Source organism: Mytilus trossulus, chromosome 10 (assembly GCF_036588685.1).
Source record: "Mytilus trossulus isolate FHL-02 chromosome 10, PNRI_Mtr1.1.1.hap1, whole genome shotgun sequence".
In the NCBI taxonomy this organism is placed as follows: Eukaryota; Metazoa; Mollusca; class Bivalvia; order Mytilida; family Mytilidae; genus Mytilus; species Mytilus trossulus.
Genome location: NC_086382.1, coordinates 19,635,107 through 19,660,778, shown reverse-complemented (window position 1 = coordinate 19,660,778; position 25,672 = coordinate 19,635,107). Strand labels below are relative to the sequence as shown.

Below are 25,672 nucleotides of genomic sequence, written 5' to 3'. Positions count from 1 at the left end.
TGATGTCATGTTTTGAATTCCCGCATCTGCGCCGAAATCTACAATGTCCGGTGTCGTTTGTATGAAACTTTGAGTAAAATATATATTTATTGAAAGGTTACCACAGATTTCAATGTAAACAATTCGACGTGTTTATTTACTGGTAACATTCCCAAGTTCTGTATATGCGATATGGAACACAGAGAGCATAACTGGGAACCAGTATGTAAACAAAATTAATTTTCTATGAATATTCAATTTCTCCCCAAAAGAGGCGTGTTTTCAGAAACAGCTGTATTTACAAAGTGCAACCTATACCTATTTAATAAATGTTATCATTAATGTTTTTACATATGTAACGGTTTTAATTAAGAGAAAAAAGCCATCCCCTCTTTTCTTAAAGATAAACAAACATTCAAATTCGGACATACTGAGGGAAAGGTGTGTCTGGATTAGAAACAAGACGACCCGACACGCTCAACATACAAATATACAGATTAAATATCAAGGAACTCTCTTTTTGGAAGCAATCTGAGGTGGGGGAGGAGTTTAATTCCTCTAAAAAATAGATATTTTTTTTTAATATTTTTTCGCTATTGGAATTTCCCAAAATGTTTTTTTTCTTCATATCTTGAAACAACTTGTAGTGAACACTATTGTTAATTTCTTATGCTCATGATATTTAAAAACTAATTAATTTCTATGAATAACAATGAACTGTTTTCAGGATGTAGAAGCAGGGGTTTTCAAAAACCACGCTCGTCACAGAATCCTTGTTATTCGTAACAATAGATCTATTCAATTTACACTTGATTCAAAAATAGAATCTTTCAAGTATAACGATAGAGCTGGGGTGTAATACGTGTTATGACTATTCATGCAAAAAGTGGTAAAATTGATTAGCGTATGTACTTTTAATTTAAATACTTTATAAATATATGCAATAAATGTACAGGTATCTGAACTATGAATTCCGGTTGGAGATTGCAATATTGAAAAGTAATTACCAATAAAAAAATCCAGGGGATTCACCCTGACATTACATATGACTAAACGATTCTAATCTTTAATAAACCTACAGTTAGGAAACTGCATGGTCGTACAATATTTTAATGTATTTATGAACATGCAGCCAAATTGTGAATTCTTATGGACATGATGGAGTGATCTAAACTCGAGGAGTTTTGTAAATTGTGAAATCTTGTCCCGAAAATGTGAAGGAGATTATCAAAGGTCTATTCCAAGTAAAGCAACATTTGATTATTTCCGATTAAAACAAAAACCTTGTATTTTCAGGTTTAATTCGGGGCACAATTACACAATTTCCGTATCAAACCCGATATCAATGAAACACAATGTACTATAATAATAGCGTTGTATAAGAATTTAATTTGTTGGAGATAGTAAAAAAAAAGTATTCTTTTGGTTCTTAAATATTAAAATACCAGAAGGCTTAAGGATTATGGATTTTGACCTTGAGCAACGTCCACCAGTATTTGCATCCATCCAGTGGTTGTTAAATTCCCTATAAGATATCAATTTTTTAACCTTTTTTCACATATTATACAATTATGTAGTTGTTATTTTAAAAACCTTATTTTACATATAATACAAAACAATATATAACGCACATTTACACATGTTTACTCTACTACCATCAGAACAAAAAAAATACTCCATTTATAGGTATGAACCCACACATCCCATACAAGCAAACAAGACACGGGATTACAGTTTTCCTTCGGTCAACCTCATATCTGTCTTACATTGTCAATTTACCATTCTTTTCAACTTAACAGCTGATTTAGTTATGTTTGTCTTATAGCAGAAAAAGATTAAGTTGTCTTTAAATTATTTTATTATCATCTGTTCATATACATTGAAGATGATGTGCAACAAAAGAAAAAAATTGATAAAACGTAAAAGAAATAACTTTTAATTCAAGATTAAAATAATTCAAGAAATATTGTGTGGAATAAAACTAGCCGCATATGGTAAAGGTTTTGCTCATTGTTGAAAATTGTACGGTTACCTTTATATGCCAATACCAACGTTGTTTATACAGTTGAGTTGTTTCATAGGCGACCATTCCGCAACTCCTTAATACTAAATAATTCAAGAAATCGTATGTGGAATCAAACCGGCCGCAGGTGAAAAATAGTAAACGAGGACTGGCAAGACGGTACAAACCACCGGCATCTTTAATATTGGCAAGTAGGTGTTCTTCTGGTAACAGAAGTAACAAAAGTTCCTCTAAGGAGTGAACGAGGAGCACGACCCCACACTGACGCTAGGCCATAATTTGAATAACGCTTCCTCGGTACTCGAAGGATAAAATTCAAAACTGGTAACAGTGATGAACCGACCGCTCTGGTAAACAAGAGAAAGCCGTTAATAAATGACATAACTTCCCTGTGGTACCACAGTAGAATATTTTAACATATGTTCTAACGTAGAATTGTAGGATCATGAACCCCTGTCATCTTGCCAGATCCCGCCAAATAAGAAGGTTTATACACTCTCAACCCAACGAAACGAGTTCACTACACCGTACTGAAATATAATTATACTTATCGATTAGGAAATACTCGACGGTCCAAACTTGCAAACGACTCTAAAGCTCCCTGAACATTATTTAAGAAAACATTATTACCTGTATCTGACAAGTGCACTCCGTCGTTCCTGAATTAATTTCTTCCTTGAGCTTTTTTAATTGGTTGGCAAATTACAAGGGCATGATTTAATTATTCTTGACTATATTGCGAAGAGCTGAATTAACTCGTTGTCGAGTCGAATTGATAGCCACCTGATTATCGGCCAAGTGCCAGTATCTACGAGGCAAAATGTCACTCCACACCAAGGAGAGATTTGGCAATAATACATGTAATCGCACAATGTCCAACCTTATCTGCTCAATAAGCTCTTTTCCTTAAATTAAGCCCAAATCGTTAGAACCCAAAATGGATGACCAAAATGTGTGGAGGTGGATAACATCTAAGATTCTCTTCAACTGAAGGTCACAATTTTTTTCATTTCATCCCTAGCTGCTGTAATTCCAGGTTTTGAAGCCTTGGTCTTCTCTTAACGCTTATGGTCACCCAATATATAATAGATTATCCCAAGATATAAAGATGATCCCAAGATATAATAGATGATCCCAAGATATAATAGATGATCCCAAGACCTAAACTTGACAGGTTCTACAATGACAAAAATTCTTAAAAAGTACTGTTCTGTTTAAACCTTTAAAAACATATTAAGATACAAGTTCAAATACTTCGTATCTATAAATCTACCAAATCCGAATGTAACTAGTGTATGCATCAGAAACCCAACATCCCGTCCCCACTTGTAAATTGTGAATCCGAAGCCCCCATTCTGCTATAATGCGACGCTCAGCCTATTCTAAACGAATGTGATTGAATGTTACCTTTAACACCACAAAAATGAAGGGGGTTTCTTGAGTATAGAAATAGATTTCAAAAGAGTCAAAGGACCCCATTAAAATGTGAAAACAAGAGTTTGTCAGAAGCAGGGTATCTTATTCACAAAAAGGCACGTAACATGCGCACAGGACAAATATCTGCCTTCATTTGAGGAATAAACAAAGTCATTGAAGTACCTCTCTGGTCAGCCTTCGAACTGCAAATCTTCAGATGCAATTCATATCTAATATTTGATAATTTCAATGGCAAATCTTAATAAAAAAATTGTGTGGGCTCCGATACTCTACACGTATCGGCAGTGAGCTCATCTATTCTTAATAAAGCAAAAAATGCAAACCTAAATGCATTAGCGAACAGACAAGATTCATAACGAGAGGAGTAAACGGATGGTAGTAATCGTATGATTTAATGCAAAATTTCTAAGTAACAGGAGCGCGAATACCTGATATATAGGGACTCTACCTTCGAACTCCCTCGAACATTTAGAAACTATAAGAGTACATGCAGTGCCAGTTACACATAATAATTCATGATTTATGGATAATCCCGGATAAGTATGTTTTGATTTTAGATGATGGTAAACCAGAATACGATAAGTAAGCTATAAAACGAGTGAACACATCAATTTGTATAGGCTATGATACATTTAAGTCATATTCCTTGCTGATTGATAATTCGAGGAATAATTATTGCTCATGACAACAGACGATGACTGATTGACATTCCCTGTCACCACGCACAAAACCCACAATTCCTGATCGATGACACCCCAGGAAGATGATGAAAAGCGCTCTGTTTTAGTCGGTTCGGATCACCGTACACGGCCCAACCATTAGTAGACGACGCTAATCGAATGCTTTGCATATATTGCAAATACTCTTGGGCTTTCATAGACCATTTTTCTAATAGAATTGCCTTATAATTCATAAAGTCCAAATTTCTATGTTGTTCAAATAATCTGGTGTCTTATTAACCACAGTAAGGACACCTGCTTCCAAAACAGAATCGCCATCCAAAGAAGAATCACAGACCAAAACTGCAGCAGATTTTAGCAATAAACTTAAATGAACAAACTCACCTCACCAAATTTTTCCCTTAATCTGTATTGGGATATGAGCCGCAATCGGATAAAATATGGTAGGGATGCTTTCCGGAATGTGATTAACTAGGGAAATTTAATTACTGACCGAGTGCTAGCCTGTATTATCGACTTGGACTCCCTATATTAAAAGGGGGGAGGTTGCATTTCGGCTCCCTGTATGTGTATACATATCATGACTATCCTGAATCGATGGGACCATCTCGACTTGGTAAACTATACTAGAATCATTATCGTCTGCTCTTCTGTGGATTGATGTGGCGACATCGTATTTTTCTGGTCGCTGAGCATCTATATTCTACATCGAAACTCTCGAAGATAACGGTCCAGGAATGGTTACTGTCACAGGGTCAAACTCAGCAAGGTCACTTTGGTTTTGGTTGGAGGCAATAATTTCGTCTGCGCTTGCATTTACCATAACTTGAGTTGAATGACTACCTGCCGCATTAATGTTTTGATTCCCACGAGGAGCCATGGGTCTTTTTGTCAAAATGCACATGAATTTAACTAAAATTTGGTCTTTTACGCTTAGAGGTAGACTTTTTCTCTGCACCAGATCGTAAACTATAGGCGGTTGCCTATTTCTTTTCTGAGATTTCATCTGTGTTGAGGATGGAACTGGATTTTACAAAAAACAAATTGAACAAGCTTCCCGTTCGAACGTTAGAAAATTTAGAAGTGACGTCACATTGCGCTAACGTCACGTGACAGACACGGTCAAAGTTCATGATGCAAAGAAAAAAGATGGGACTCGAGAATAAATGCGGAATTTTAACTTTTATTTAACTAGTATTATCCGATAACTGATAAACATTAGTAAATAAGTTACTTGAATGTTGTCTGCTGTTCCCCTAATTTTTACATTTTCGTCTATTAAGTCTGTTTATTTCGTTGTAAATACAATGAAATGTGATGCGATTGCATACAAGTGAGAGGTTTAGATAGTTATAAAACCAGGTTTAATTCATCATTTTCTACATAAGAAAATGCCTGTACCAAGTCAGGACTATGACAGTTGTTATTCATATTATTCGATGGATACCAATTTTCGTGGATTTCGTTGGTACAGCTTCGCAACGAAATTAGATATTCAACGAATAACAAATTTTCTATAGGCTTGTAAACAGACTTCGGTAAAACCATGAAATTTAATATCAACGAACATGCAAGTTTTCCTATTAATCCACGAAAAATTAGTACCCACGAAACAAAATGAATCCACAGTAGTTTTTTTTTTAATTTTAGTTTGATTGATGTTTATCAAACAAAAAAATGATAAGTCCATATTTCCAATTCCAGATCTTGAGTCTTGACGAAAGAACAAAATTGAGAATGGAAACGGGGAAGGTATAAATAAGATATCAACTGGGTCTTCTACACAGTGAGAAAATCCTGCATTCGAATGTTGGTTTCAGCAGGCCCATTAACAAAAATGTGTGATTGCTCAGCAAAAATACTTAATTCCAAAACATATACATGAACCAAAATTAAATAAAACAAAACAAAACATACAGGTCTAAGAAAAACATTGGACAGACACAAAAATCCTACAGAGCCAAGCATGTTTTGTGAAATCTCAAACCTCCCCTTTATCTTTAGCAAATTTAGAACAAACAAACCCTTATCAATACGCTTACATTAAGTAAAACTCAGTTAAAAATAATACGAGAATAAATAACAGATAGAAACTAAGCAAAATGACAATGATACACAAATTAACAAAGAAGTACAAGCATGTATTAACATGTCAGCAACAGACCCCAGTTAAACTGATTGAAAGAGTATGTCTTCGTCAAAATCAAGCATAATCCCTACCGTTAGTCCATCATTTATAACTTTGGTGGTAACCGTAGCTTTTTAAAAGCTTTTTTATTGTTTGGTTCCGCTGATATCAAAATTCTATAGTTTATTTTAAAAAAAGATACGCACACAGAAATAACCAGAAATTGAACAAGTATTCAATTTTATATTTTAACCTTGTACATGTTGTTAATTTGCTGTTGATTTATTCTGTTCGATTAAGACATGATCGATACTTTTTTTTTATAATTTGCCAACATTATGTTTACATGTATCATGTTTATATTATAAAATTGAGAATTGAAATGGGGAATTTGTCATAGAGACAATAACCAGACCAAAGAACAGATATAAATCGAAGGCCACAAATGGGTCTTCAATAAAGCGAGAAAATCCCTCACCCTGGGGAGTGCTCAAGCTGGTCCCTAAACAAAAATGTGTACTAGTTCAGTAAAAATGTACGTTATACTAAACTGCGAAATATACAAAATAAATCAAAAATCAAAAATCACTAACAAAGGCCGGCGGCTCCTAACTTGGGACAGGCCAAAAAATGTTGCCGGGCAAAACGTGTATTTTTTTAAAATCTCAAACACCCCTTATACCTCTAGCCAATGTAAAATACAGAAAAACAATGCAACAGTTAAACTCACTTTAAAAGAAGTATGAGTCCGATGTCAGAATAGGTAACAAAAGATACTTAGCAAAATGACAATGATACATACATTAACAAATGACTACTGGCAGTTTCTGACATGCCACCTCCATACCTCAATTAAACTGATTGAAACATTATGCCTTCATCATTTGAATCTCAAGTACTATCCCTCCCGTTAGGTGTTTAGTATCATACCGTCATCAAACATGTGAGAAGAACATAGCCCGTATTATTCCAACAGCTGGTTTTAGAATAAATGTGTTACTTCAGAAGCACAGACTGTATAAGTGAATCAATATTAAACCCAAAATATGCCATGATCGATCATGACCTAACAGGTAGTATCGTAACTATATCCTTTCTCAATAAGTCTGTTTAAAGGTTGTGTTAGCTTTAGTTTTCAGTTGATGCCGAAATTTCTGTGCTTTTTAAAGAATTTTACCATGAATGTTCAAATTTAATAAAAAAAAAACAGTATAGGTCAACTGGATTTTACAAGCTAAAGTTTAACCAAAATTGTTTGATTTTATATAATACATAATGCATAAAAAGCCTATGTCTATGATAAAAAGAAAGCAAAAGGATACCGTTATACGATAGATGGATATATAAAATATGTTGAGGGAAGAAAGCTCTTATAATTTGCGTTTAGAATATATCAAGAGAAATTAGGGTCATAGTCATGCATTTTTCTTTGTAAAGTTTATGTATACGTTAAAAGGTCTAAGGTAAATAATATCAAACAATAACAACAAATACAAATAATATAGAAGAAAAAAGAGAGTCTAGGGATATTAAACTCATAAGTCGAAAATAAGCTGACAACGCTAAGGATAAAAAAAAAGACAAACAGCAGTACACAAAACACAATATAAAAAACCAAGAACAAGGCTGCGCAAGAACTGAACTCAATCTCATAAGCTCCGCAAGGGTAAGAAGATCCTGCTCCACATGTGACACTCATCGTGGTGCTCATGATAGTACAAACCCGGTGAGAAATCTTATTCGGTGGAGAAAAGAGAAAAGTGGACAGGATTGGAGAAAAGAGAAAAGTGGACAGGATTGGAGATGCGAAGATTAGAATATTTATGTTGTCATCTGGTGCGAGTACACAGTTATTTCGTAGTGCATTTATTTAAGACAATAAATGAAAATAAGAAAAATCTAACTTGCGAATTCTCAATAATATTTTTACAGTGTGTAACACTTCTTTTGGGACAAATTATATCAAAATTATAGAAAACTTCATCGGCTAACACTCAAAATATGGAAAGGTTTATGTAAAGGGGGTCTTTTGACAGCTTCCGAAGTGCTAATTTTAAACTTTTTAAGCTGGACCAAATCACTTCTTTAAATTGCTTTTAAATCCATACACCCAAATTTTTTTTACAGTGTAATTTCATCCCCCTACTTGTTATTTGAGGCATAAAACAGGAAGAAATACATTTGGAAGAGGTTTACAAAAATTGGCAAGTAACACACTGTCCACACGGGGGACTATATTCGTAGAAAATCAATGAACAATAACTATGTCCTCGGACTATCTGTAAAACGGATAATCAATGCCTGTAAGACAAGATATGACATGCATTTTTCAGCAAAGCTGTGCTTTTATGTGTTTAGTGAACTATGCAATTAATGATTCTTCTCTCCTTGGTCAATTGAATGCAACAACAAACTGCATAACTTCAGGAAAATATTGACACTTTTTTCTATCAATTTATCATTTTTTTCAAAATAGGTTGACCACATGCGACATAAGAAAATGAAATTAGCTGGAAATATACTTTAGATGACAAAGACACAAATTTGCAGTTTGTTATACTTTTCAACTATTTTGATCTGAGCGTCACTGATGAGTCTTATGTAGACGAAACGCGCGTCTGGCGTATAAAATTATAATCCTGGTACTTTTGATAACTTTTTACACCACTGGGTCGATGCCACTGCTGGTGGACGTTTCGTCCCCGAGGGTATCACCAGCCCAGTAGTCAGCACTTCGGTGTTGACATGAATATCAATTATATGGTCTTTTTTTTTTTTATAAATTTTCTGTTTACAAAACTTTGAATTTTTCGAAAAACTAAGGATTTTCTTACCCCAGGAGTAGATTACCTTAGCCGTATTTGGCACAACTTTTTGGAATTTTGGATCCTCAATGCTCTTCAACTTTGTATTTGTTTGGCTTTTTCAACTATTTTGATCTGAGCGTCACTGATGAGTCTTATGTAGACGAAACGCGCGTCTGGCGTATACAATTATAATCCTGGTACTTTTGATAACTTTTTACATTTGTATGCGGTGGGATGAAAGAACATATAATTCGTAATAATATATACTCAATATCTACTTAATGACCATATGTTTCAATACGATGATACAAATTCCTTTTAATCGTTGATTTAATCATTAATTGCAGCAACTGTCAATTCGTTTTCCAGTAAAATGTTGAAAAACTCTGCCAAGATTTAATTTTAATTTTGTCATGAACTTAGTCGTTTAAGAACATTTATAAAGTACAAAGGAATTAAATATTTTGAATTTTTAAAGTATTTTCTGCTTTTGTTGCTTTTTGACTATTCATAAACACATTTACATCTATTCCAATTAACAACCCCCTCCTCCTCCGCCTCCGTCTCCTCCTCCACCTCCACCACCCCCTCCTCCTCCTCCGTCTCCTCCCCCTCCACCCCATCCTCCTCCGCCTCCGCCTCCGTCTACACCCCATCCTCCCCCGCCTCCGTCTCCTCCTCTGTCACCCCATCCTCCTCCCCCGCGTCTCCGTCCACCTCTTCCTCCACCTCTTCCTCCACTGCCTACTTTCCCCGAAGAACTTTTATAATAGAATAGTATTATGACAGAAATACATGCCACTGCTATCAATGGCGCAGCCCAGATCCAATGGTTAAGTTTATCCGAACATTCTCCTTCTTTCAAAGCTTTCCTGAAAATAAAGTTATATCAATATCTTTAATTATAATTTCAAAGTTTATATATATAAAGAACATACACATGTGTTACAATGTACTTGTGTAGGAGTTTCAATAGTACTTAAGTTTGCACCCAACACTTTGACTAAACTTAAGTTGGCTCGTTTTAATTTCCTAAAATTTTCACAAAATATTTACTTTGACCTTTTGAAAAAAAATATGTTGTTACTTGTGTATTTTTATTTTTCTGTATGTCTTTTTCACTTTTCGCCATGGAATTGTCAGTGTATTTTCGATTTATGAGTTTGACTGTTTCTCTAGTATTTCTCGCCTCTTTTTTACGGAAAATATCATGGCGCTATTGTGAAAATCTGTAAACACAAACTGTGTTTATTGTGCGAAAGCCTTTTTTCGACGTAAAAAAACAATGGTTTTTTTCTAAGATGTCTCATTCGGTGTAGAGAACAAAAATCTTCATACGCCCGTCACAGACGCAACATATACTTGTTAACCTTTATTTGTCTGTTTGGCTACCTGTCAGTGTCAAACATAGGACAATCGTTGATTCATTCCTTTATAAAATCACCACACAGTATACTACTAAAACTACTACTGTTATACTCATCTTATAATTTGCGTGTAATATATATCAATAGGAACAAGGGTCACGGGACTCGTTTTCGTGTTACATATTTTTTTTTTATAAAAGCTTACGTTATGTCCCCTTATATGACGAAGCAAATAACATGAATGAAGCAACAGTCTTCTATAGTATAACACAAAACTTTTTTTTATTAAGATAAAAAGTAAAATGAATTAAATTTCTGTTTCAATAGTTATCAAAAATACCAGGATTAAAATTTAGTACGCCAGACGCGCGTCTACATAAGACACAAATAGTTATAAAGCCAAACAAGTACAAAGTGGACGCATATTTGATTGATGACCTAGACCGATTGTTATCTGGTCCAAGGACACAGTTATCGCCCTTTGGTTTTCGTTGTCTACTAATATAGTCCCTAGTGTAAACAGTGTAAAACATGTTTTATTTAATACACTTTCCCAATGTATTTCTTTATATTGAATGCATGAAATATTAAGTAGGGGGATGTAATTACATGTCAAAAATATTTGGGTGCTGAAACTTTATGTTAAGTAGTGAATTGGTACAGTTCTAAAAGGTCAAATTTTATCACGTCTGAAGCTGTCAAACTGAATTTTACACCCCCTTAACACAGAATTGTCAATATTTTGAGTTAGAGCTGGTAGACGTTTCTATAATTTTGATATTATTTGTCACACTGGTAGTACACAACACTGTAAAACTATTTTTGAGAAAGAGCAGGTGCGATTTTTTTAATTTGAATTTATTGTATTAAAGAAATACACTACGAAATAACTGTGTTCTCGGGCCATCTGGTATAGACGATGACAAGGGAAAATTTCAATACATTCTGATTAAAACAGTGCTTGTAAACGTCTTTAATTTGAATTGAGGTGTTAACTTTTGCTTCAGGCTGTAGGCATCACTTAGACTTTAAGATTAAGACCATCAACAAAAGGTCAGTTTGAGATTTGTCTAAGTTTTTCAGGAATTATTTGTGATCAATTAATGAAATGCGCCATTTACTATTTACTAAAAATTGTTCTAGTCATGCATGCTTCTTTGCAAAGTTTACGTATACGTAAACCCCAAAAGGTCAAAGGTGAATAATATCTAACAATGATAACAAATAAAAACACAATAGAATGTAATAGAGAGTCTATGGATATCAAAGGGACAATCAAACTCATAAGGCGGAAATAAACTGACAACGCCAATGATAAAAACAAAAAAGACAAAAAAAGGCTAATTGTCAGCGTCAAACATAGGACAATCGTTAATTTATTCTATGATAAAACCACCCTACAGTATACTACTACTTCTACTACATTTATACTCATCTTACTGTTGTGTTTAATATATCTTGCTTTCGATTCTTAAAAATCATGAGTTCATCATATAAGATATATTGAATGTAGCATATATAAAATTGAGAAAGGAATTGGGGAATGTGTCGGGGAGACAACAATCCGGCCATAGAAAATACAACAGGAGAAGGTCGCCAACAGGTCTCAATGTAGCGAGAAATTCCCGCACCCGGAGGCGTCCTTCAGCTGGCCCCTAAACAAATATATAGTAGTTAAGTGATAATGAACGCCATAATAATTTGAAAATTGAAAACAAGAAACTAAAATTAAAATAATACAAGACTAACAAAGGCCAGAGGCTCCTGACTTAGGACAGGCGCAATAATGCGGCGGGGTTCAACATGTTTGTGAGATCTCAGCCCTCCCCCTATACCTCTTGACAATGTAGGAAAGTAAACGCATATTGAAATTCAGTTCAAGGGAAGTCCGAGTCTGATGTCAGAAGATGTAACCAAAGAAAATAAACAAAAGGACAATAATACATAAATAACAATAGACCACTACCAGTAAACTGACATGCAAACTCCAGACTTCAATCAAACTGACTGTAAGATTATGATTTCATCATATGAACATCAGGCACAATCCTTCCCGTTAGGGGTTTAGTATCATACCATCATAACATATATGAGAAGAATATAACCCATGTCATGCCAACAACTGGTTTTTGAATAAATGTGTTTAGTTCCGATGCAGTGACCCTATAAGTGAATCTATATTAACGCCAAAATATGCAATCTTTAATGACCTGACAACAGTATCGTAACTATATCCCTTCTTAATAAGTCTATTCAAAGGTTTTGTTAGTTTTGAGGTGAATGTTGACACATTTGTGCTTTATAAAGAATATTTCCATAAAAAAATTGGATGTGAAATACCTGAACGTATAAGAAGTGTGCATGTTGAGCTATATTTACGAATGATGTACTTATATCGATGATAAAATTTAGTAAATGTTTTGACTTGTTTGTGATATCGAAAACCCTGGTGTAATGATTTTTCAGTAATACATGAATTTATCTCGTTAAAATCTAAAACATTGTTACATACACGAGCAAATCGTACAAGTTGATATATAAACACCGTAAGATGGTGACAAGGGAACGTCACCATCTAAAAATGGATAATTAACTATAGGAAAGGAAAAATCATCTCTTTTATCATAAATTTTAGTATTCAGCTTTCCGTTAGTGATATAGATATCAAGATTGAAGAAAGGGCAGTGGTCATTGTTAGTATTAGCTTTATTTGAATTAAGTTCAACAGGATAAATTTCTTTAGTAAACATACTGAAGTCGTCATTATTAAGAGCCAAAATATCATCCAAATATCTAAAAGTATTATTAAATTTGTTTATCAGATGTTGTTTCGATGGGTCTTTGCTTATTTTTGTCATAAATTGTAACTCATAGCAATACAAAAACTGGTCTTAAAGTGGTGCACAGTTAGTCCCCATTGGAATTCCGATAACCTGACGATTTACGGAATCGCCAAAGCGAACAAAAATGTTATCTAATAAAAATCCAAGGGCATATTTAGTATCAAAGCATGTCTAATTGACATAGTTGTTTTGTTTATTGCTACTAAAAAATGACCTAAAAGAGTTTGAACATATATATTCACATTCTGACTTTTTAAATGCCAATTTAATTATAGGTGTGTGAATTTGTTCTTAATGAGAATGTGAGGCAATGTGGTATACAGGGTAGACAAATCAAAACTTTGAACAGATTCAAAATATAAGCATGCAATTTATCAAGTACTTCCAACGAGTTCTTGACACTCCAAAAGTAATTAATTCCACTATTTTCAAAGGCCTTATTTAAACAATTTATTATCAGGTTTTTGATTGTACCGAGTGTGCTGGTAAGAAGAATAGACAATTAAGTAGTGGAACAATGGCTGGAAGAAGAAATAAATCTATAGTTGTAAGGTGTTTTGTGTAGCTTCGGAAGCCAATACATAGTTGGAACTTTCATTGTATTTGGTTCTGTGGTAGCTAAAAGTTTATGCTTGTTACAGATGTCGTTTTCTGATAATGGATCGGAGTCAGTTGGAATGTTGGTGAATTGGTGATTTCTTTTTTCAGAACCTCAATGTAAAATTTACGTCAAACAATATAAATATTATTAGCAGCTTTATCGGCCGGGACAAAAACAAATTCCTGGGCTAGTTCTTTTAGTTTATGTTTGATATTAGAAATAGGTTTATTGTGGTAATTGTTAATAGTAAAATGTTCTTTAAAATGTTGAATACGTATATCAACTATCTTCATTACTGAATTAAAATTAGAGTCCAAAGATTTTTTGTCAGCTTTTTCCCGTTTTATCCATTTCATACAGTAAGTATGGAGTGAGTCGTGGATGATATTACGACACTCATTCTAATTAATAATTGACGGGGGACGATATTTAGGTCCTTTACTGAGGAATGATTTTAACTCTCGATCTTGAACGATGTTAAGATATCCTGTTATAACATGGGAAATGGGTCCATAAATATATTCGGAATTACTACAGTTACATGAGGTAGGTGTATTTTCACTGATATTAACATCTTTACACAATTGACTATAGTTAAATACAAAGTTCCGGGTAGATTTTTTGTAAATATAACAAATAAGAGATAGCTCAGTTTTGTCAAAATATCCAAGAATTTGTTCTTTAATAGAATGGTCGTTAAGTATACCGGCAATATTAAAAATATCAAAACCTTTATTGACATACTTTATTTTAATAAAAGGCTTTGTATGATCTTAAGGGTGATCAATTTTGGGAAATAGTTTAGAATAACAATATGCCATAATAATTTGAACAATTTCATACCAAGGACTGATATATGAAATTGTGTTGCAATCCTCTAAAATTTATTCAACTTATTAACCGTTAAGGAACCGAGCTTTGTTAACAGATAATGTCTGCCCCGTTGTTTTGTGAAATAGAAATTAGGTCCGAAATATTGGTATGATTGGTCCGAAATTTTCTTTGATTGCGATTTGTTCTACGACCGTGAGAACTGTTTTTACGAACAGTTTAAGAAACTATATCATAAATGTTAACGAAATCGGTTCTAGATAAATTACCAATTCCCATGAATACATATATATATATATATATTCCAATATATACGAGTCTAAATTGAAAACTACGTTCAAACCTATGATTGCGTTGGATGAAAACCGCAATTTTTTTTATACTTGTGCATGTAAAACAAATTTCGTTATAGAAGGGTCTAAAAATAGCACAAACAACATTTTTCAAAAGACCAAAAAGGTGAAAAAGTATAATTAAACAAAACGCATTTGACTAACAGGTCGAACAACTGATGTTCTTTAACCCTGCTGACTGCCATTGGCGATTGCCAAATAAAATTGATCAAAAGATGTAACAAAATGGATCTTAATATAAATTTAATACTAAACAGAAAACAATTAACTTGTGGCCACAATGCTATGCCACTAACATACGGTGTCAATATTTTTTTAGTACACAAAAGCCGGATTTCGACAATAAATATCTCTTCACTGATGTTAGGGATCGAAACGGTATTTGGAAGGCCACATTACTTACCCTCAATTTCTAGATAGATAGACTCTTGAATTTAACGAGTCAATATAGGATGAACGGATCATATAAGTCGGGGGAAAATATGATACAAGCCCAAACGAAAAATTATAAACGAGTCTAGATTGAAAACTACGTTCAAATAGTTATCAAAGGTACCAGAATTACAATTTAGTACGCCATACGCTCGTTTCTTCTACATAAGACTCATCAGTGACGCTCATTTCAAAATATTTATAAAGCCAAACAAGTAAAAAGTTGAAGAGCATTGAGGATCCAAAATTTCAAAAATGCCAAATACGGCTACGGTAATCTATTTCAGGGATGAGAAAATCCTTAGTTTTTCGAAAATTTCAAGGTTTTGTCAACCAATGATTGCGTTCGATAAAAACCGCAATTTTTATGCGTGTGCATGTAAAACAAATTTCGTTGTAGAAGGGTCTAAGTACAGCACAAACAACATTTTCCAAAAGGCCCAAAAAAATAAAAAAAGTATATTTATACAAAACGCATTTGACTAACAGCTTCTTAAACACTGCTGACTGCCATTGACGGTTGCCAAATAAAATTAATCCCGAGATGTAACTAAATGGATCTTAATATAAATTTAATACTAAACAGAAAACGTAAACTTGTGGCCACGATATTATGCCACAAACACAAGGAGTCAATACATATATATTATGCTAAACAATTAAATTGTTAAGTTGAATATTTTTGGCATAATTTTACCGTTTGATAATCTGTACTTGTATTTAGAATTATATTTACTACTCGGCTAATTTTCTTCTAGAAATGAGCCCTTGCTCCCTGTACAAATCTAAGAAAAGAAACTTAATTTTGTTTAAATCCAGGTCGAGCATCTTAAAGGTTGTCATAAGATGATTTAAGCTTTTAGTGCATTGCCATTATCCTCTATCTGTCTACTTCTTTCCTTTGAAGGTTGTTTTATGTAAAATATTAAGGTATACATATATATATATATATACAACTCGTCTAAACATCAACCCAAAAATGTTTGATCTGTGAATTTGCTTTCGCAAATTTTTTGTTCTTCCCTCGCCGGGATTCGAACCCATGCTACTGTGATATCGTGACACCAAATCGCCTGCACTGCAGCCGTCCCGCTAGACCACACGACCACCTCGGCTCTCTCTATATATACATTATGCGATCCGATGGATACATCTGTTGTAGGGTTGTCACTGACTCAGACGTACTTATGAATATAATTATTTTCTGTGACTGTATCTTACATTAATTTGTAGGATCCTTTACTATAGATAATTTAGCTGATCTGTAACAATAACATCTTCATGCCTTATATATCATGTACTGTAGTACGCTGCTAGATTCAAACTGACGTGGAAAGGTAACATATGGCCACCGAAAGCTCTTTTTTTGAGAGCCCAGGTGGTCGTGTGGTCAAGTTGGACGGCTGCAGTGCAGGCGATTTGGTGTCACGATATCACAGTAGCATGGGTTCGAATCCCGGCGAGGGAAGAACCAAAAATTTGCGAAAGCAAATTTACAGATCTAACATTGTTGGGTTGATGTTTAGACGAGTTGTATATATATATATATATATATATATATATAAGTGTCTAAGAATATAACTAAAACACACTAATTGATACATTAAAAAGTTCTATTAGATGTTAAATAGAAATACGCAATATTTCGCTAAACAAATTAGCTTCATCAGGCGTGTGCATCTCTCAAGGTGAAATCGGATGCATGACAAAAAAATATTTGTGTAGCTTAATCTATACAAGATTTGAGGGAAAGTGTAACATATTAATTCGGTCATAAAATATGTTTGTAGCTACAACTACATGAAGTTGGAATAAAAGTTTAACACATTTATAGATGTTTGATTGATTGTATGAATTTTTATAAATTAATTTGTATGATTTCAAGATAACTATGGTTTTGATTTGCTTTGAAATCTTTTTTCGTCTCTCTCATTGAGTCCATCAGGTTCAAGAGTTCGTAACTGGTGCATCCAAAATCTCTCTCTTTTTTGTCTTCCTTGTGTATCCCAATTTTGATTTTTCTCAATGATTTGAAATGTGATGTTTTCAAAATCATGTCCTGCTCTTAAAAGGTGTCTTGTAATTTGGCAGTTCCTTTCTTTTGTATAATATGACCGATGGTTATTGAGTCGGATGTTAAATGGGGTTTCTGTTTCACCAACATATTGTAATTTGCAAGTTCCACACGTTAGAACATAAATGCAATTTTGCGTTTTGCAATTTGATGTTATAAATATGTTGTAATTTTTCTTTGTGACTGTGCTGATGAACTGGGTTTCTATATTGGCGACTTTGCAGCACTTACAATTGCCCCTTCCGCATTGTTTATAACCTCCGATTGTTGATATCTCCCGTTTAGATACTTTGGATGATACTATAATATCTTTGAGGTTTTTTGGTTTGCGGTAAGCCATAACGGGAGGTGATGGAAAAATCTCGTTTAAGGAAGGGTTTATATATATATAAGTCATTGACGTTGACATACTTAAATTTAGCATATCGTATAACCTTATGACCCGTGTTGTTAAAAGATGTTTGTTTGAAATTTTAATTAATTTAAATGTTAAAATTGAGAATGGAAATGGGGAATGTGTCAAAGAGACAACAACCCGACTATAGAAAAACAGCAGACTAAGGTCACCAACAGGTCTTAAATGCAGCGAGAAACTCCCGCACCCGGAGGCGTCCTTCGTTATATGTTGAACCGAATATGATATTTGAACGAGTATTAACATTTTTTGTTCAAATTATGTACATATCTTTGAAGCAATATTAACATTGTTAAAATTAAAAGACAATAACTTTCCGTTTTGGTGTGAAAGCCACCTTGCTATGAAGCCACTGCGATAGTGAACTGTCCTCTTTGCAAGCAGAGGCGGATTTAGAGGGAACATGAAACCAGTCAGTTTATTAAGCTACACAAAGGTTAATGCATCGACTTTTTACACAAATCCTATCTTTGTCTTTTTAGATCTGTACCAAGCAACAAAATCATTCGTCTAATTTTCAAAAGAAATAGATTTATAAATGGTACTTACTTGTATTCCTGCACCATGAATTTTAGTCCTCCTTCAAAATCGTCAGCTGAAAAATAATCTTCTTTGGCTTCCTTGAATATGCCATCTATACACTCTTCATTCAAAACTTTGAAAGCAGCTTTGCCTGCTGATGTATATACCTAAATTGAATTACATGAGCAAAATAAAGTGAGAATTGATTAGGACTGAGGGCCCTAATCTTGAAAGAAGTGAGTGAATTTTTGGCATTAACTTTTTTGTGAACATGTACTTAAAATGTTGATTATTCCGGATTTTGAAAACAATATGAAGGTACAAAATGTATATATTTCTTTCAAAGGTCAGATGTGTCCGAATTTTAACAAGCAAAAACAAAACGAGATAGAAAATTTCAAACTTCCCAGACTATTATCATATATGAAACTATGCTCTTAATCTGTCATACTGCTTTGGCCCTATTTCAAAAGTAAGGTTCAGTCCTTGACCGTATATCGCCTCAAGCTTATTTATATATAGGATAATGTGTTTCCGTAGAGTTTTATTTATGTATTTAATATAGCATGATATAGTTAACAGGGGCCAGTTTCACGATGGTGTCTTAGGATGGTCTTACGACATATAGTATTCCTAAGTGTGTTTCACAAAGTGGTCTTAAATCAAGACACCTTTAAGCGTTGGTCATAAAGCTAGGACTTTACGAGAAATGACATATGATGGTCCTAGGATAGTCATAAGTTAATCTATTTAAATTGAACTCAATTTTTATAATAATTTTACAAATTATCTTATTATTATCTAATTATCTATTTTCCTTTTCTTGCTTAAAACTAAATATTTATACATTGATTATTGTCATGAATTCTCAAAAATGAACATTCGATGTACTAGTATTGATATCAAGAATGCACGATTTTATCCTATTTTAACCCGATTATAACTGATACAGCGACAAATTGATGTCAACTCACGTGTACAGAATGTCATAATGTTATTCTTCCCCCCCCCCCTTAATTTTGTACTTAAGTTTCAAATGTATATAAGTTAATTATATAAATTACATTTATTTTTTATATCAATTTTGCAAATTATCTAATTATACTAACAATGCGTTAAGTAATATATGAGAAGACAAACTAAATTTACATGAATACTTCCATAAACCATGTTATTATATGAAAATTTAAAGACAGGTTTAGACTAAATTTGCTATGATTATCATAGGACAGCTTCAGATATGCCCCAGATAGTCATAAGAGGATCATAAGTCATGTCCTAAGATATATCTAATGACAGGTCTTAGGATAACTTCGTGACACTGGCCCCTGTTTCATTGATTTTTTTATGTCGTCAGCTTTAAACTAAAAATTGATGGTTTTTACCTCATATATTTCATTTGGAACAGTTCTAAGATTTTTAGTAAATAAAAGTAACCATACCTTGTCTCCAAATATAATTTGTTTGTCTCCTCAATACAAAATAGGATTATTTACATTCTATCTTTTACTAAGTATTGCACAAATTGAATTTATATTTCGAGACAGAGTAAGGTAACTCGATGGATACATATACGACCCAATGGCAGACATATTAAATATAAAAAAGAACTCAATTTATATATATGAAGTTATACCTTTCCGTTGATAATCCAGGTACAAAGGAAGAACAAATGTCTTTTGAAAAAGTTTGGATTGCAAAATCTATGTTTTCCATTACCGTTTACCTTATGAATGAGTATTATTTTTAGAATATATATAATCGCAGACCGAATTTAAATCATTGCACATGGCTTTGAATTAGCACTACTGATGTTTTTGTATGTGTTTGAATTCCTTCTTGGATTAATACGTATTATTTTCACTGAATTGACCTTTGATTTCAATAAATAGGCAAATGAGAAAACTAGCCATCCAAGTCATAATGTATAAAACATTAACAATTATAGGTCAAAATACGGCCTTTAACACGTTCATATTTATTAAAGAAGAAATGATAAGATTCGTATAGTTTTCATTCCATTTTAATTGAAAGTCCTTGACAACACCTATTATTCTATAGCGCCAGACATCGGATTTTATTTGTTTGGTCGCTGACACCAATTTGAATTAAATGCTCTTCAACTCTTTTGGTTATTATACATCATTGGCCTTCAAATATTCGGTATTGAGCGTTCCTTGTGGAGCTAAATCCAGAGAATCGCTTCGGACGAATGTCCTGTCAGTGCATAAGGTGTTGTTTCATCTTTTATTATTTTTGGTTGCTTTGTTCTTAATTCAGAATTTAACAACAGTAAATAATCTTTAGATTTAACCATCATGTGATACGTTCAAGTCATTACGGTAGCGTCTTTGAAACATGTCAAATTTGAGATAAAACATTTTAACAATTTAAATCAATTTATAGCTGCAAAAACTTGCTGACATAATTTCGTCATAATTGCGATCTGTTGTTTTCAGACGATTTCGAAATTAATAAGCATCATTCGTTTCTGTAAATTCAACACTTTCGCATTTGTATTATTTCTATGTGGTTTTTATTTTAATTTAAGACTTGTCGACCTCCGAAAAAACCATGACTGCAACTATGTGAGCAGTGTATGCTTCAAAGTACGGGGGAACATTTTCTTCTGCATTTCTTACTTCATTCCACGTTCCTTTAAATGATTACGGCATTATGTTTTTAGAAAGAATTGCAGTTGGTGACAAGAACAAGAATAGAATGAAATAAGAAGTTTTACACTACTTACCTGCCTATCAAAACGTGAAAGGAATATCACAACATTATTTCCACATGTAGTCTCCAAATTCCATCCAGTTTTCCTTAAAAATACCGCAAAATTCTTTGCATCGCTTGTTTGGTCCCTGAATTAATGTTGAAATCATGTTTCTTATGACGATCAATTCATGTGCATGTAAACACATGTAAGATGTTTTTACTTTAACTATCTCTGAATTGTATATCCGTTGACACTGTTTGATATTTAGTTTTACTGCTTATCACAGAGATTTCCGTTTACTATAGAAATCCTTCAAACTAACTTAAGGTTTATGTACCCTTCTGTAGCCATTTTTGTACGAATTTTTTAAACCTTAATTGTATCAAAACTACAGATATAATGAATAATAGAGATAGACCCTTTAGTACATACTCCAAGGGGAAACCTGATGCAAAGCATGATTTTTTATCGTTTTATTGCATTTGATAGAAAAAGAGGACTTTGTGGCAAATAAATCAAGAATTTTATAGAAAATCCACAGCCTTTAATACAGAGGTTTTTGTTATAAAATTTGAAACATAAATTACTCACTTGATTTTCTATGATGTGCTAGTGTTTATTTTTTACAAAAAGTTCTAAGCAACCTGTAAATTCCAAAACACCTCGTGCTGAGTCACTAAAGTCGAGTGCACCCTAAAAGGTGTACTTGATTTTGGCCATATTTATATTTGTTTTAACTAATAACTACATTTATAAACTTGTTTTAAGGAAATCAATGCTAGCACTGCATGCAATAATCCTATATCTATCAGTCATCAAATTGCCAAATATGAGAGTACAATGATAAAGGCTGTGGAATTTCTATAAAATTCTTGATTTATTTGCCACAAAGTCTCTTTTTCTATTAAATGCAATGGAACATTAAAAAATAATGCTTGGCATCAAGTTTCCCCTTGGAATATCTACAAAATGGCCTATCTCTGTTATTCATTATATCTGTAGTTTTGATACAATTGAAGTTTGAAAAGTTCGTACAAAAATGGCTACAGAAGGGTACATAAACCTTAATTAACTGGAAAAGTTTAGCAAAGATCTATTCCGATCGTACAGGTAAATAATTAACAGTAATAACGTAAGTAACGCTTATTTCCTACATGAATTTGCTTAAATGAAGAACTGTTTACGACAGAATGCCGGACATATATGACTGAAATAAGATTTGTATGAGCAACTAGCGCCAGTTTCAGAGTATTTGTAAAACAGTGTACACAATGTCCGTTGTGAACTCCAAAAAAATCTGTTAGATTGAACATAGTATAATAACATTAACGGTAACAATTGTTTGCATCAGATGCAAATTTGGGTCTCTTCAGTGATGCTCCATGTTAATTAAATCTTTTAATTTGACAGCAATGAACCAAACGGCCAAATAACCTGGACTTTTGTAAGATCAATATATAATTGAGATAGATGGCCTGTCGAGATTATGTCGAGTCTTATCTAGTACAATCTGTGCTATACCTTACTGGTCGATCACAAAATATGATCTTTTTAGAATCTGAGCATGTGTAGTGTATGTCGAAGATGACGTTCATTACAAATAAAATACGAACCGCTTAGGGAAATAACGTTCCCTATACATTCATTATTGGATTTCTGATCAAATAATTAATTCATACGAATATAAGATCAATACAATAAAATGTAACCAATAAATTATTTAGTATGACTAAAAGTAAAATATTACCCAGAATTCATTCTGTTAACTACAGCTAACCAAATTCTGTATGTATTGGTGGTACCACATAAATTCGAATCTGCTGGAACATGAACAAGCAATCTATCAATTTCATTAGCTGAAAAGGAAAAAACAGAATCGACATTGAGCATATTGTATTTTTAAAATATGTATCTGTCTATCACAAGCTTTTTGTTTTAAACTTTAAAATATTTTAGAATAATTATATAATACCTTATGTGTATTAAAATTTGATGAAAGTCTGTATGTTTATAGCATTATTATGTATACATATCATTGTATATAAGAACCTTCGTTGTGTGTGTTTATAGCATTATTATGTATACATATCATTGTATATAAGAACCTTCGTTGTGTGTGTTTATAGCATTATTATGTATACATATCATTGTATATAAGAACCTTCGTTGTTTGTTCGACCTGCTAGTCAAATGCATATTATAAAAATATACTTTTTCAATTGATTGGTCTTTTGGAAAATGTTGTTTGTGTTGTATTTCGACCCCTCTACAAAGAAACTTGTTTTGCTTGCACACGTTTAAAAAGTGCGTTTTTTATCAAACAGAATCATAGGATTAAAGGTTGATTTTAATTTACCATTGTATAAAGGCGATTGTGTGCCATGATGTCTCAGAAGCATGAGTTCGAATCCTGGCCAGGAAGACCGAAAAATTGCTTTCGCAAATTTTCAGATCAAGTTTACATTGTAAGGCTAATATTTAGATGAATTATAGTCAATTAATCATAGACTCTTGAATTTTGAAGAGTCGAAAAAGGATGAACGGATAATATAAAGCCAAAGGAAAATATCATACAAGCCAACAAAACAATATATACTAGTAAACAAGTCTAAATTGAAAACAACGTTCAAACCTATGATTGTGTTTGATAACAACCTCGGTTTTAAATGTTCATACAAAAAAAATATTTGAAAGCGAGGTCCCAATACGTTTTGGAGTTTATTTTCTTTTCTGGTAAATGGTATATCATGTACAGTATTATTAATTTCAAAACTGTTTTAAAAATGAGAAACACGAATATCAACATTATTCATAATTTTGATTTAAATGACTGTTTACAGATTTTTTATCAGATTAATCACGCTTACACCAATTTTTAAAGTAGGCAGACAGAATTTAGACCTCATGGTTTTCGACGATGTTGAGGTCTTATGAATGACATGACCATATCTGATGTAACTGACGTATAATTAAAAATAAAACTTCTAGTGTTTTTTTTAAAAGAATACGAAATAATAAATGGTTCTATGTTATTAAAATATGGAGGTATTTGGCTATGGATGGAAGAGTCATTGAATATACTAGATAAGTTAATAAAATCAATACCTCTATTTATATATTTTAATTTAAGAAAATGTCGTTTATGATTTTCAGGTTTATCGATTTTAGGAAACAGCCTGTCACGAAAAAGACGGGTTTACTAATACAACGTGCTATCATTTATACAATGTTTAATACGTTGATTATGGTTTTGGCGTTTACCATTAGACCTACAATTTCTAAGGTGTTTATCGAAAATATAAATTTTAGATTGTGATTATGCTTATCTAAATGTTTGTATATCAATTGATTTTTTTTATGTCCTAAAAGCGGAAAAGGTGTTCGAGATTTCTTCTGTAATATTCTCGTCCCGTTTGTCCCACATATTGAATACCATACATGGACGGGGTTCAAGTAACAACATATATAAGGTTTAGAGTTTTTCAGGTAACGTCACAAGAACAGGACTGCGAAAAGCAGTATTTTGTGAAGTTAATCTAAAACAGGTTAGGCACTCTTTGCTATTGCACGGGGAATTTTGTGGATATCTACGAGCAGTTGTGTTACACAATATGGCTGCAGATGACCAATACGTTTGTTTAAGCACGTAGATATCCTAGAAGTTGGGTTGGTATAAATTTCCTTTTCACTACGTAAATTGATGATGATCTAAATAGGGGTATAGAAAAAAAACGGAAGTTGTGACACATCTTTTTTAACAAAAGTTTTGTATCTGTATCGGAAACAGTTTGTTAACTTGATTATAATCTCAACCTTCTTTTTTTTAGCAAATATTGGCTAAGATAATTGTGTATGACCCTTTGTGACGATGTGTTTTCCAGCACTTGAAATCGACTAGAATAAGCTTGAACCCGTAGGCTGCCATTCATAAATGTATATATACATGATACATAATTAACTCGTAGGTCAAGATTCAATACGATGATTATCCTATTTACCTGATGAATTGTTCAAAATTTGACAAGGATCACAAATAAAAGTTGAACTACAGAATCTTCCACACAATCCACTTTCAGTCGAGGGATTTGGCATTTGCGACGAAACATATCCAGAAAGACAGTCTGGAGATGGACACTGTGAACTGTAACCATGTTGTATAAGAAGAGCACATATTATCACTCGGTAAATATAAATCAAACCATAACCTGATGTTTTCTCCAAATGAATAAAGTGAGTGAGTATGTATTTCCATATAGTCAATATCATTTTTATTACTTTGAACATAATTTCAAAGTTCCCGTATCAGATCCAAATAACTTCTGTAAAAACAGTACAAAGCAAGATGTTTATATACCATTATAAGTAAGCATTGAATTAAATGACTTGCAGTTATTATGGTTATATGTACTTTAATTTAATACACATAAATATAAATATAAATAAATTCATTCCGGTTGAATT

General features: G+C 33.0%; 1 protein-coding gene across 1 annotated transcript; it reads right to left on the bottom strand.

Moving 5' to 3' along the window:
- Nucleotides 1–9,589: 9,589 nt before the first annotated feature.
- On the bottom strand, nt 9,590–25,546 carry LOC134687735 (uncharacterized). Its single transcript, XM_063548191.1, has 5 exons — nt 25,210–25,546; nt 22,959–23,067; nt 21,242–21,356; nt 18,520–18,659; nt 9,590–9,926 (listed from the first exon to the last, which is right to left on the bottom strand). The coding sequence occupies exons 1-5, from the start codon at nt 25,493–25,495 to the stop codon at nt 9,590–9,592; spliced, it is 987 nt and encodes a 328-aa protein (XP_063404261.1). The 5' UTR covers nt 25,496–25,546.
- Nucleotides 25,547–25,672: the final 126 nt, after the last annotated feature.

What these genes read in the sequence shown, in the direction of transcription:
- LOC134687735 (XM_063548191.1), bottom strand. Translation starts at nt 25,495, where the DNA reads ATGTTCAAAGTAATAAAAATGATATTGACTATATGGAAATACATACTC. An exon ending in AATTTTGAACAATTCATCAG is followed by an intron (nt 23,068 to 25,209) that starts GTAAATAGGATA and finishes TTTCCTTTTCAG; the next exon opens with CTAATGAAATTGATAGATTG. An exon ending in TTCATGGTGCAGGAATACAA is followed by an intron (nt 9,927 to 18,519) that starts GTAAGTACCATT and finishes CTTTATTTTCAG; the next exon opens with GAAAGCTTTGAAAGAAGGAG.